This window comes from Borostomias antarcticus (assembly GCF_949987555.1).
Source record: "Borostomias antarcticus genome assembly, chromosome: 1".
NCBI lineage: Eukaryota > Metazoa > Chordata > Actinopteri > Stomiiformes > Stomiidae > Borostomias > Borostomias antarcticus.
In genome coordinates this window covers 10,251,526-10,265,537 of record NC_140234.1, presented here as the reverse complement: position 1 = coordinate 10,265,537, position 14,012 = coordinate 10,251,526, and the positions used below count along the sequence as shown (strand labels likewise).

The 14,012-nt window shown below is 42.1% G+C and overlaps 1 protein-coding gene across 1 annotated transcript in view; it reads right to left on the bottom strand.

Annotated features, from left to right (window-relative positions):
• Positions 1 to 12,532, bottom strand: part of LOC311307493 (putative RNA-directed DNA polymerase from transposon BS) — a gene marked incomplete at both ends in the record, with an annotated part of 111,587 nt that extends 99,055 nt beyond the window's left edge. Inside the window, one exon of the mRNA XM_084436303.1 lies at positions 12,497 to 12,532. Within this exon, the coding sequence (XP_084292429.1) occupies positions 12,497 to 12,532 (36 nt within the window). The remainder of the gene's footprint in view (positions 1 to 12,496) is intronic.
• Between the last annotated feature and the right edge of the window lie 1,480 nt (positions 12,533 to 14,012).

Genomic DNA, 14,012 nt, shown 5'->3' with positions numbered 1-14,012 from the left:
TCACTAACACAAATCCCTATCCATCCATCCATCCAAGTATGAATGGATAACTATCTGTATGTCTTCTATATTTTACTTCAATTCAAAGGGCTTTATTGGCATGGGAAACATACATTTACAATGCCAAAGCAAACATCCCAAAAGGTCACAGAAATGTTATGGTTGAATTGAATGAATAAGTAAGTGTAATGTATTTAAATGGTAACTTTAAAGTTTGTATGTACAGTGTGTATATGTATAGTGATCAGTGCGGTGTGCAGGGATACTGATTGAAGATTTTCAATCGTGGAACCAAGCCAACCAGCTATCTGATCAATCGTGACCACAAGTCCGTATGGTAGAAGCCATAGCGCGCCACAGACTGGAAGAAGAGGAAGAGAGGAAGAGGAGTATGCCCACATGATGTACAATATCGATGATGAAAAAAGAGTAGAGCCATACAGAGAGCAGATGGCAGTGAATGGATGCAACATTGAGTTTGAAGTAGACACTGGGGCAAGCCTGACTATAGTGAATGAGAAAACATACAGGAAGATGGGAGGGGGGAAACGCCACCATACAAGAACAAAGCTGTATATGTACACCAGAGATAGTGTAGGGGTGCTAGGCAAGATGTACACACAAGTCAGTTACAAGGGGCAGACCAGACAGTTGCCATTGATAGTGGTAAGAGGGGAGGGGCCAAATCTCTTGGGGATAAATTGGCTAGAGGCCATTAGGCTAGACTGGAGGGCCATTTTCAGACTACATAAAGGTCAGCAGCAGGAGTTGAGTGAGCTACTCTCACAACACGGAGAGGTGTTTAAGGTGAGCTGGGCAGTTTAGTGGGAGCTACAGCAAAGATCTCAGTTGACCCCGAGGCCAAGCCAAGGTATTTCAAAGCCAGCCTTCTGCCATATGCCCTCAAGGAGCATGTACAGATGTGGGAACATAAGAATGTAACTTGACCCGCGGTATTCTAACAGGCGCTTTACGTCATTCCGCACCACCGCTCGCCTGCCCATAGGGGCGCAGTAATACCAGTCATTGACCCATTGCTGTAGCTCATCTCGCACATTAGATGAGCCTACCTTTCTCAAACTCCTTGTTCTCTGTCTGGTTGTAATTTAATTATTACGAACAAAACCTTTCTATTTATAGTTTCTATCTCTGTAACTGTCGCCGGGTCTATATCTGTTAACTGTCGGGACAAGTAGAAGTTTAATACATTAGGCTGAGTGTTCTCATATGGAACATGGCATCAGGACGAGTAAGATGGCTAACGGAGATGACCAGAGATGTGTTTGAAATGGAAGGCAGGAACGGAGACGAACTCGCATTAGCAGCAAAGCAGCTAGAGGAATGATCTTAACATTAGCTAACTGCTTTAGCTACTGCTACCGTCTTCTTCACTTCTCCTTCGGTAAAACATGACACCGTTGTGTTGTGGTATTGTGGAGGGCTTAGGCAGAAGCAGGAAGAGAAAACACTTTTGCCCCATATAAGTAAAATAATGGTCTCATAAGCATTTTCGATTGTAAAATTGTGTTCACTTGTTTTAGTTTGCAAACATATGCAATTTTCTTAGCATTCCCAGCTTTGTATGTAGTTTTAATGTGAAAGATACATCTTGAATGCAGTCAAGACAAATTATTTTGCCTCATAACTTTTGTCAAACGCCCTGGTTCCAGTCAATTGGATTATAGGCTATAGGCTACTTTCGTTAACAATGACGTTACCTTATGAACACAAATAGCTTAACTATAGGCCTACATAAAAACAATAGCCTAAAACCATGTTTATTTACAATGTATTTTCTTTCATTGATAGCATGCCAATAGGGTGAGGAAAACGACGCGCGGTCTCTTTAGCCCTGAGACCATCAGGCAGGCAGCTCAGGAGGTCATTATGTTGGTTATTATGATATTATGTCTAATAATACATTCGTTGAAAGTACACAGGCTGATCTACTATACGGAATTGGACCGAGGAGTGTTCTCATATGGAACTAGGCTGCGCGCCCGCCCGCGACAAGAGCTGAATTGTAGTCAGCTTTCCCCGCTGCGCGCAGGACGCGTGCGTCCCCCGCTGATCCGAGCGAGAACGCAGGCGGAATGTCGCTCCCCGTCTGAAACGGCCTTGACTCCTGGAATCCCAAGGTCTTTCATATTGAAATTCTCTTGATGGTCTTGATTTAGAGATGTGTTAAGGGAGTGCATCAGTCGTGAGCCTTGACAGTAGGCTACCAGCCTGCGCTGCGCTCAGAACAAAGTTGGATGAATGGATGGACTTTTTGGAATCCTGGAAAATGTTTATTGCGCTCTAAAATCATGAAAGCATAAATGTAAAAATGCAGCAACAGAAGTAGTCTAGATGAGATGGTGGTTTAAATGAATGGCAACACATAAATTGAGACTGGTGATAATGCTGATAATCTACAGTAGGGCCTACCTCTGGCTGAGTTCATGGTTACAGCCATTCATCTCTTACACATGGGCCTATACAATACTTGCACAATCTACTTTGGACGTTAATCCATCCATCTATCAATCAAACTAGCGAATTCAATGGCCGGTCATGGCAAAGCACCCGCTAACGCAGGCTACCCCCCTCCCACGATCCAGGGCTAGGAAACCGGTTCATCCAGTTTATTTGAATATAAAAGAATTTGGGGGGGGGGGGGGGGGGGTTACAATAGTCTAGTCCAGGTTCGCTGGAGGACCTGTATTTTCAGTGTTTGCTGGTAGCGGACTGCATCGATCAATGCAATGACTCTCTCAGTTTTACCCTTTTCATCAATAAAACTATCATTTTTACAACCATGTCTCATTGATTGGGAAGGCATTTAGAGCTGCCGGTCTATTAGCCTACATTCGGACTCAGAGGATGACATAACTGTTTATTGAGAAACAATTGGCTATATAAAGAAATACCACAATGCATGTAGTCTAGATATATTACATTATGGTTATACACTTTATGGTAGACTGCCCTCTCGCTCGCTAAGCAGGCTACATTGTGGCTGTTTTGTTCATCGCAGAAGCCTATAGCCTATAGGCTACACATTAGAATTTTTTTTTTTTTTTTTATATAGACCTAGAAGGAATCAGAATATGTGGAAATTTAATTTTAGCCTATTTTAATACAATTCAAATTCTGCTTAGAGGGATTTATTTTCAACGGACATTATGACCTGAGCATAATTAATAATTATCTAAGTTAATATAGGCCTATGAGAACGCTTTTTACGATAGGCTAGGCCTATGCGTCTTGTGATTGTACTGTAGCCTAGGCTACAACTTAAGGCTTGCCCTATTGAATTCATTTTATAGCCTACTAGGCTACTCATTATTATCGAATTATCTAGTTGATATATGAATAAAACAATAAGCCGTTTTAATTTATAATAGCTTACATAGCGCGAAACTGTGCATATAATAGGCTGTAGCCAGCGCGAAACTGCGCATTCCCTATAGCCGTTCATGGAACAGCTGGCGGCCGGTATGAATAAATAAAAACATACACGATATTTTGTTATTTGAATGATCTTGAATATATATATATATTCAAGATCATTCAAATAACAAAATATTGTGTATGTTTTTTTCATTTATAATTTAACAATAGAACAGAACACAATTTTAGGGAAAGTCATTGACAGGCGGACTTCAATGTTTTATTAAAATATAGTTATGTGCAAATGAAAACCCACAATCGTCCTATGAACCTTACCCCGATTTTGGAAATCAGATAAAGGCATTCACAAGACCATTTCAATAATCGCATTATTACAATTATCGGTTGATGTCTCACTGTCAAACCTGCCGCTACAAGATAGTTAATGTCCGGATATGATTGGCAATGAGTGATCTTTACTCATGGCGACTATTTCAATTTTGTATGGATCCACACCTCCGATCAAGCTTATTTTTTCTTTGTATCGTGCTGAAGCCATACAGCCTACTGCGCTCAGACTTGGCTACATTAGCTGGTGCCCTGTCTTCAAATTTACTTCCGGGGTTTACGAGTAGCCTACCAGTTGAATGTGTTCCAGAAACAAAACGCAAAATCCTCACGTTCACCACATCTTTACTAACAAATATATTTACAATACTGTTATTTTGCGCATTTGACTTAACAGACACCACGTCTTGACCCGACGTCAGTTACCGAGATAGATAGGCTACTGTAGGCCTAGATATATTATAGGTGTTCGTAATAATTAAATTACATCGAGATGGAGAAAACATGGGTTTGAGAACAAGGTAATAATAACAATTAAACGTTATTTGTATAGCCCCTTTCATACAGATAAATTCAGCTCAAAGTGCTTTACAACAGAGCATTTAAATTAAAGAATGTGAAATTTAATGATGCTTCATTCGTAGACTATAGGAGAAAAACACTGAGCCCAGCCTGCTAAATCTACTCAAAGACGCCACCTGGCGGTGGTGCATCACTAAAACGAAATAACCCCCGTCTGAAATCCCACGAGATTTCCAACGGGATTTCCCTGCCAAATACCGTGACGTGAAATGCTGCAGCATGTGACATTTCTAACTTCCCACATCTGTACTTCACAAACTGTAACAAACTTAGAGATTGTCCAGACATTTGTGTAAATGGACAAATCATCAAGAATGTACATGAATTTAAATACCTGGGTGTCACTCTGGATCCGACCTTGAACTTTAAGAAGCATATTAAAAAACTAGCCAACTCGCTGAAGTTCAACATGGCAAACTATCGCCACATAAGGAGCTCTCTGACACTGGATGCATCAAGCACATACCTGAATGCAATGATACTCTCTCACCTCTCTTATTGTATGTCAAGCTGGTCTCAGGCAGGCAAAACAACACAAAGACCTCTTGAGTCACTATTTAAAAATGCTCTCAAAATACATGACAAGAAATCACGATACTACCACCACTGTAATATCCTTTGCAAATATAATATGCTAAACTTTGAAAATCTGATTATGTACTCAAATGTCTGTCTTATGTTTAAAATCATCCATAATGCTGCTACTCCCCCCCTGAGAAAGTTTGTAACACTCAGCTCTGAGTTAATGACTCGAGCCACTAGGTCAACAACGCAGAGGGCGTGCAAAATCCCACAACGTAAGACTGCTTTTGGTCAATCATCCTTCATCTTTACGGACATAAAACAGTGGAAGAGCCTTCCGAAAGAACTCACAACAACAACAAGCTTTCATAGCTTCTCTCGCCTCGCAAAGCAGTGGATACTCGCTCAGCAAAGCTGCGCGCACCTGTAGTCGCACCTGTAGTCAAGTGTGTGTGTGTGTGTGTGTGTGTGTGTGTGTGGCACATATGTATGGGGGCTATACCTAGGGTTTGAGAAAGGGTCTGGGGAGGTTGGAATGTGGGTATAGGAATGAGTGAAATCTTTGCTTCATAACTTTTTTGTATTCCTTCTACAGACATGTATGTAACTTTCCCACTGTGTACTATTTGCCCCACTACTTTAAGACTGTATATTTATTTGCCCAGGGACTGCGGGTGGAAATTAGCTGTCTAGCTATAACCTTGTACAGTGCATCTCTCCCTATTCTATAGGGTAAATGTCTACTGTACCTTGTCCCCGTCTTAAAAATAAATAAAATCAATCAATCAAGGACAAAGTTGAGACAGAGTCTCAGATTAGAGAAGGAAGACATCATAGAGCCTGTGAGTTTCCGAGTGGGCCGCTCCCATAGTTCCTATACTTAAACCAGACAAAACAACTAGAATATGTGGGGACTATAAAGTTACCGTGAATCCAGTGTCTAAGATAGATAACTACCCATTTCCAAAAACTGAGGACTTGTTGGCAGTACTGGGGGGGGACAGAAATTCACCAAACTAGACATGTCTCAGGCATACCAGCAACTCCCACGGGATGAAGAATCTAAGAAGTTCACAACAATTAACACCCACCGCGGTTTATACCAGTACACCAGGCTACCCTATGGGGTGTCATCAGCCCCAGGCATAGGAGAGAGAAATGTGTCTTCATGGCACCAGAGGTGGTGTACCTGGGATACAGGATCAAGGAAAAAGGAATTAATTCCGTAGCAGATAAGTGTTGAATCTGGCTGATTTTCAAAGAAATATTGATTTAATCTGATCCTGTTAGCTATTTCTAAATGATTATGATCAACCTCTGAGTATGGCTGTAGCTGGTGTGTTCTGTAAGAAAACGGTGTCCCTCTTCCATAGACTTATGAGATAAAGATGACATTCTTAGGGCTGGTACATTCTGTGCTAAACAGCAATTGTTGTGGTTAGCGCCGAGGTGGCGTAGCTTATCTTGACCAAACAAGGCCACAGAAGAGACGAGAAAGACAGTCTTATCGGAGAAGAGACGAGGGGGGGGGGACACCCGAACCATAAGAACGTTGCAACGAGACCAATGCTTTAATTTGAGTTCAGACAGCATACAGAGAGGTCAAGTGTACATTAGACTTTATGCCATCGTCTTTTGTATGTTAACCCTTCTGGAATAAACAGCTTTTGATGTCGCTCAAATCCTGTGTAGGAGAGATTAATTTGGAATACATCAGAACAAGGAGACACTGGACTGTGTGGTATTGTGTGAGATTGGGGGCCGTCTTTTATTGTAATCAAAACACAACGCAGAGCTTAATAAGGACAATGATAAAAGACAACGAAAGTCAACACAAGGTACAGGCCATTGCAAGCGCTCCACAGCCAACTGACCAGACACAGTTGAAGTACTTCTTGGGCTGAAGTACTTCTTGGGCTTCATGCTTAACTACAGTAGGACCCCACTAATCCCAATTTCAGAGATCCCAACCTCCCGGTCTACCGGACAGGCTTAAAAAACTCTCTTTTTTTTTAGCCTGCCATCTGGTTACTGGTGGGATTTTCATTACAGTACTTTACTTAAATCTGTCATAGTAAACATGTACTGTATCCTACTGTGAATAAAAACTGAACTGTATGTAGACCTACTTGTTGCCTGTAGGCTGTAGCCTATTGTCACGTTTCATTTCTTTTTTACTCTAAAGCGGGAAAATGTCGAGCACAAAACACAAACGAGTCGTACGAAGTACTGTATTTGATCAAAGCACGCACTCAAGTGGAAATTCGTTTATTTTGTTATAGGCTAGGCTATATGAGTTTAGTTGGCTATTTGATTGCAATTTTGATGCATTTTCACAAGTAATTAAGGGTATTTATCGGTGTATTATGAGTCTATATGAATCAAGTATACCACTTATTGAATTTTGTGCATTTTAACATACGTTTCAGTCATCCGGACATTTCAGAGATACGAACGACCTTCGGTCCCGATGGGTTCGGATAAGTGGGGTCCTACTGTACTACTTCCTTGTAGTCTAATAAACATGATGAATCACTTGAATGTCTTTCCTACATTGTAATTTCTTCGGAAAATTATATTTAGCTAATGTTTTGAAAACAACAAAGATGTGTGAAACGTCACTATTATGTGCTCCACGTATTGACGCAATGACGTAGTACCCGATTTTCGGGGACCACCTCAAATTTGCTCTAGAGCGCATACTAATGGTCAAAAACTACATTGGGTAACTTTAAAGGAGTAGTAAACGGAAAATTCATGTTTAGCCCTGTTTTAAGGTTACTTATGATCATATACAAGAGTTTAACATATTTTTGGAATGATTTTCCACAGTGCTCACCCACATCCATTATATGACCAAAACGGTGGTAGAGCAATTATCACACTTTCTCAAAAGTGCTAGTTTTGTCAACTTTTTGATCTGAACCATTGTATATGATCATAAGTAACCTTAAAACAGGGCTAAACATGATTTTTCCCTTTACTACTCCTTTAAGAAATTCCACCAGTATCTGTTTGGGAAACACTGCACCATTGTGACAGACCACAAACCGCTGCTGGACCTCCTGGAAGAGTAAAGGCATCCCACACCTCGCCGCAGCCAGAATGCAAAGATGGGCACTGATTTTGGCAGCTTATGAGTATGAGCCTGGTTATACACAATAAACTTATGAAATTTACTTCGTTAAATTCACCATGAGGTCACTGCTCCGAAATGATCACTCAATGCTCAATGTTTACAGAATATTTATTTTGCAGTCATTCGTAGAACAGTTCACCACAAATATCCTAATCTTTTTTATAAAGCGACTGTGACAGCCTGTGCAATTAAATGTCTCGAAAAATTAAAAACAGGTTTGCATGGCATCCATAATATGAGAAAAACAGAAATAGGTCTTTTTATAAAGTACGCCTAACAGTAGCCTGTGAAATTAAATAGGCCTAATTTATGTTTTTGGTTGCTCGGAAATATTTCCATACAAAGCTGGAGTGGCTGGACATAGCCTATGGGATGTTGTAGGGTAGCCCAGGCTATGGGATGTTGTAGGGTAGCCCAGGCTATGGGATGTTGTAGGGTAGCCCACGCTATGGGATGTTGTAGGGTAACCCACGCACGCATTAGCCTACGGTACGTCATGCAGAAAATAGACATGCACTTCACTACGCACGGACTGTGTGCAGAGATTGCAATAATATAATGTTGCTCAGCTGTTAAAATGAATTAAAATCCATGCCAATGGTTTTTTTGGTCAAATTCTTAATTCAATTATTAATTATTATTGAAATTGCAATTCCCGTTTTCCCGCTGTTCATTTACCGGGAAACGAGAAATGGTTCCGAGGACGGGTAGTACCAATTTAACTCTAGTCCAGAGTACATCAGGCGCTGCTGCAGGACTCCTGGCCCTCAGAGTACTGCAACAACCCAGAAATGCAGCCATACATAAGAAGAAAAAAGGAAGTGAGCGTGGAGGAGGGGTGCATACTGTGGGGAAAGAGTGATTATCCCACCTCAAGGAAGACGAATCATGATTGAGGAGCTTCATGAAGTTCATCCGGGGGTCCGGGGGTCTCACCAATGAAGTCTTTGGCCCGCAACTACGTATGGTGGACAAACATGGACGCGGATTTAGAGTCCGCTGAGCGGGAATGTCATGCATGTCAGTCCTACCAAGCCACCCCTGCAACAGCACCGCTACACCCGTGGGAGTGGCCAGACCAACCATGGATGAGGCTGCCTCTGGACTTCTGTGGGCCTGTATTGGGGAAGATGCTCCTCATCGTCGTAGATGCCTATTCAAAATGGATCGAGGCTCACCCAATGTCGTCTATTACTTCATCCATGACTATCGAGAGATTGAGAAGCATTTTTGCCACCCCTGCAGTGATTGTCAGTGATAATGGGCCTAGTCTGGTCAGTGCAGAGTTCAAGAACTTCCTACAAAAGAATGGCATACAGCATGTCACAACAGCACCATACCACCCGTCCTCAAATGGCTGTGCAGAGCGGGCGGTGCGGTTGGTCAAGGAGGGACTCAATAAGATAGGGGAAGGTAGTCTGGAGACAAAGCTATCCAGGTTCCTGTTCAAGTACAGATCAACCCCCCAGACCACCACGGGAGCCACGCCAGCTGAGGTGCTCATGAACCGCAGGATCAGGACTCGGCTAGATCAGGTGCGTCCCTCGCCATTTTCAAGTGTCTGATTCAGTCTGTGAGGGGATACTCAGGCCAGAAGTGGATTCCGGCAACTTATAGAGAGGACCGGTCCAGTCTCTTGGAGAGTGAAAAGACTGGATGGGAAACTGGTGAGACGACATCAGGATCAGATACGGCCATGTTATGATCACAACCTGGCTGACCCCTGTCTCTAAGAGGAGAGTGTTTCTGTGGACACAGCAGAGCAAGAACTAGAAAATCAGGCACACGAGGTAGTATGGGCACCGCCACAAGAAGTAGAGGATCCAGGCATACTGGTGCCGCCAGCAGGACTAGAGAATCCAGCACCAGATGCAGTGGCACCGGGGCCTCCAGACATTGGGGTTTTGGGAAATTGTTACCCAGTGAGAGTTAGACAGGCACCCACATATCTCAAGGACTAAGTGGTAGCAGGGGCAGAATAATCCCCTCGTAGAATCAGACTAGGTTTAAGTGAATTTGTTCAGCACATAAAAGAAGGATTTTTGTAGACTATGGGGGGAGGAATGTTGTAATGTTCTGATTCATGTTGTATGTTATATTCAGTCAGGCAGTCAGGTGATATAAGGAGAGGGGCTTAATGTAGAGGGGGACCGGAAGTAACGTTGAGCAAGGAGATAACCACCAGAATGCGTAGTAATGGAGTCTGAAGTGCAGAATGCAATAAAGAGTAAATAACTTTTGAGTGTATCATCCTTGACTTTATTACAGTAATTGTATAGCAACATGTAAACCTCAGTTGTTGGCGATCCATCTGATGCCTGACCAGCTTTAGTGCAAATGTATAACTGTGTGTGTGTTTATTCTATCCAGAATAAATCAGCTTTCAGCAGCAAGAAGTGGTCCAGCTATTTAATACATTGAAGAATATAGGTAAAAGTCCACAGTCTTAAAGTCAATGTAATGCTTGTTTGTGTGTTTTTGTGCTCATGTAACAGTCTGGAATGTGCAGTGGAAGGGATAGAAGGAGACAGCTGATGCTGCTGTGGCCGTTCAGGGTAGTGGGTGTCAAGAGGTCACACTTAGGCCACAGGGGGGGCCTCTCCTCTGGGGTATTAATGACACATCTCTATGGGACACTATAAACAGACACAACCTAGACTGACAACCAATGGTGATTAAGATATCATGTTAGGGTGACAGGCGACACATCTGTATGGTCACTCCTCCACCAATCTAGCTTCACCTAAACGGGCAGGCTTAGGCGTGGGGGCTGGGCCGAGAGAGCACTATTTAACGTCTCAACCAAACCTTGAGACTTTGATTTGGAAACGGTAGGCAACTCAGCCGGACAGATTCGCTGCTCCCAGCAGGCAGGCCCGCTGATAACACCATGCGGGAAGGGAAGTCTAAGACCTTGACTTCGCGCCACAGCCGCAGCCAGCAGAGAAGCAGGGAGAGAGAGAGACGAGGGAAACATCCCAGAGAAGCAGGGAGAGAGAGAGACTAGGGAAACATCCCAGAGAAGCAGGGAGAGAGAGAGACGAGGGAAACATCCCAGAGAAGCAGGGAGAGAGAGAGACGAGGGAAACATCCCAGAGAAGCAGGGAGAGAGAGAGACTAGGGAAACATCCCAGAGAAGAAGGGAGAGAGAGAGACGAGGGAAACATCACAGAGAAGCAGGGAGAGAGAGAGACGAGGGAAACATCCCAGTGTTCCATGTGATTGTATCTTTGTACAATAAATCTATCATCTGTCGCCGCTTCCAATCCCGTGTTGGGGTGATTTTATCAATACTATCACAACAAAGAAGGCTATCAACATCGTGGTTCATAATTAGATGGTGCTGCAACTCTTATCAAGGCTTACAAAGAATTACACAACGCAGAGCAACATAAGAAGAAGAACGCCAAAAGCCAACATACACAATGCAGAAACACATGCGTACAAGACCAGACCAGTCACATCAGCTTTTTTTTTTTGAGTCAGCACAGGTGGTGGCCTCTAGATTTGCTTATGAATTACGTTATACGGCCATGCTATCCACTTAATGTCACCAGCGAATAAAAGAAGTGAACGCACGCAGCAACGACCAGCAACAGCGAAATTCACTGAAAACAGACCGCATGTCATTATGTTCGCTTCACGCGCTTCCCTCTCAACATGGTCATACAAAACAGCTTGCTGAATTCAGAAAAGATGAATGAACTATTCTGTTTTCGATTCAAATGTGTTGCTATGTGACCCTCCCCTGGACTCAAATTAAAAAGAACAGTAACCCTCTCCTGGACTCAAATTCAAAAACAGTCGTCTAACCCTCCCTTGGACATTCGAAGTTCACTTCCTAAACCGAAGCCCCAAACGGCTGCGCTCTAATCTTTCAAAAATAAAAAATAACATACAACTTACCGAATTGAGGATTGTCGTAGCCTACAGTGAAAGGCTAGTGAGTAGGTTGTAATGGAAACGTTTGTTTACTCAAAAAAAATAAAGAGCTTGTCTCTTGTTTTCTTCAGATGGATGAAAAAATCTTTGCAATGGGGAATCTTTACAGGCGTGACAAACAATGTTCAACTGTGAAAAGTTTCCAAGGTAGAGAGAGACACAAATTACGAACACAATTTATATACACTTTTGGTCGTGACTGCTAGTCTTTTCAATGTTCTTAACCAATCGGTGAAAGCCGGGAACAATGACGCGTTTCACTGTTCAGACCATAGACATTATAAAAAACTAGACTGGCCATTGTGCTGTAGAATTCCAATGGACTCACGTCCGACGTGGCAGCCATCTTGTGCAGGGCATCTCACTATGCGACATCAATGATCCCACAGATTCACTGTGTAATGGTAGATGTTAGATCATCTGGGAGAAAGTCCCTGTAATTGTGCATAAGTGGCATTTCCTATCACTGGGATTAGCTGGAATGCTTGTATATTTATATTGCGACAAAAATGTTTTTTATTGTGACTTGCCAAGAGATTATAGATGCAGCCCCCCTGCCTCCCCTGCCAGTATACTGTTAAGGTCTACTCTGTAGCTGGTGTATTCTCCAGGGTTCCCACTCATTTTTACCAATAAAAATTACAACTTTTCCATGATTTTTCCTTAACGTCTGGATGACCATGGGAACCCTGATTCTCAGTAGCATCAGTATCAACAAGAAAAACCACGTAGCGGCTAAATGCCTCTGCCCAACAATGCAAGTTGCAGTTAACATTCAGTTGATCTTGAGAGAGGGCCCCTGTGTTGATGTGGATTGTGCACGCTATCTTGCTGGTATTCTAGCTGTAATGCTAGCTAACACTAATGCTAGCTAGCATTACAGCTAGAATAGCTGTATCTAATTAGCATTAGATAGCTAGCATTAGATAGCTAGCGCTAGCTTTATTGTTAGCGTTAGCATTAGCTAGCTAGTGTTAGTATTCAAAAGTGCCTTTTGTTTGACCTTTGACATTTGAATACCAAAATCTAATCCAAATAATCTAATTAAATCCAACTGGCAAGGCTCCGAACCGGTTCGAGGAACGGAAACGAAAACCGAAAACGAACTGTATTTTATGAGGAACAGAAACAAGAATGAAAACAAAATGGTTTTTAATTGTTCCAGAACAGAAACGTTAATTTGAAATCTTTAAAACCGGTTAATAACGTTATTTTTTCGTTCTTTGTAGTAGGCCTATAAAGCATAAAATAATTTAAAAAAAAAAAAAAAAAAAAAAAAAGCTGAGCCTTTGATGGCCGAATAGGCTAAATTGAATTTATTACATTTGTAGCCTACATCTTGTCCTGTTTTTGTAATGTAGCCTAGGCCCCTAAATCTGTTATTGCACAGTCGGGATCTTAAATGCTTTCTTAGCGAAATGAAGAGATTTAGATATTACAAACACACCATAGCCTAGTTCAGACGTTTATGGTATGGTTAGAGATTATTAGCGTGTGGATACAGTCGTAGCCTATACCATATAGGCCTAGTGCCGTCTGAATAGGCCACGAGTAGGCCTAACGAAGCGCTCCGTTTAATGGCTATAACTTCCAGTCAGGTAAGGGCTTTTTATCGGCCTAGTGATCAAGAGATAGGCCTATTAAATGTTTTGCACTAAATTATATTTGCTGTCTTATAGGCATACAAGCAGCAGCAGTCTGGTGGATGTCTCTGAAATGTGTATCGCCACAAGAGAATATTTTTGTTTGCTATCTCAACTGAACTCAAATTTGATTTATAGAGCACATTTAAAAACTACTGTGGTCGAGCCAAAGTGCTGTACAGGTAGGTGGCAAGACATAAGTTAATACATAATAAATAAATGAATGACAAAACATTATAAAACAAAATAAAAACAAACAATAGGCCTACAGGCGCAGAATAAAATAGCTTGCAGCAGCAGCAATATTTTTTAAAAGGATGATGAGCTATCATGATGACTTATGATAGACCTGCACATTGTTTACGGTGTGGATTAAGGGCATACGGGAATAGGACTAATGTTGCGTATTTCTTGTAAGATAATCAACAAGGCTTCACTACAGCACACATCACCAAGGCCAT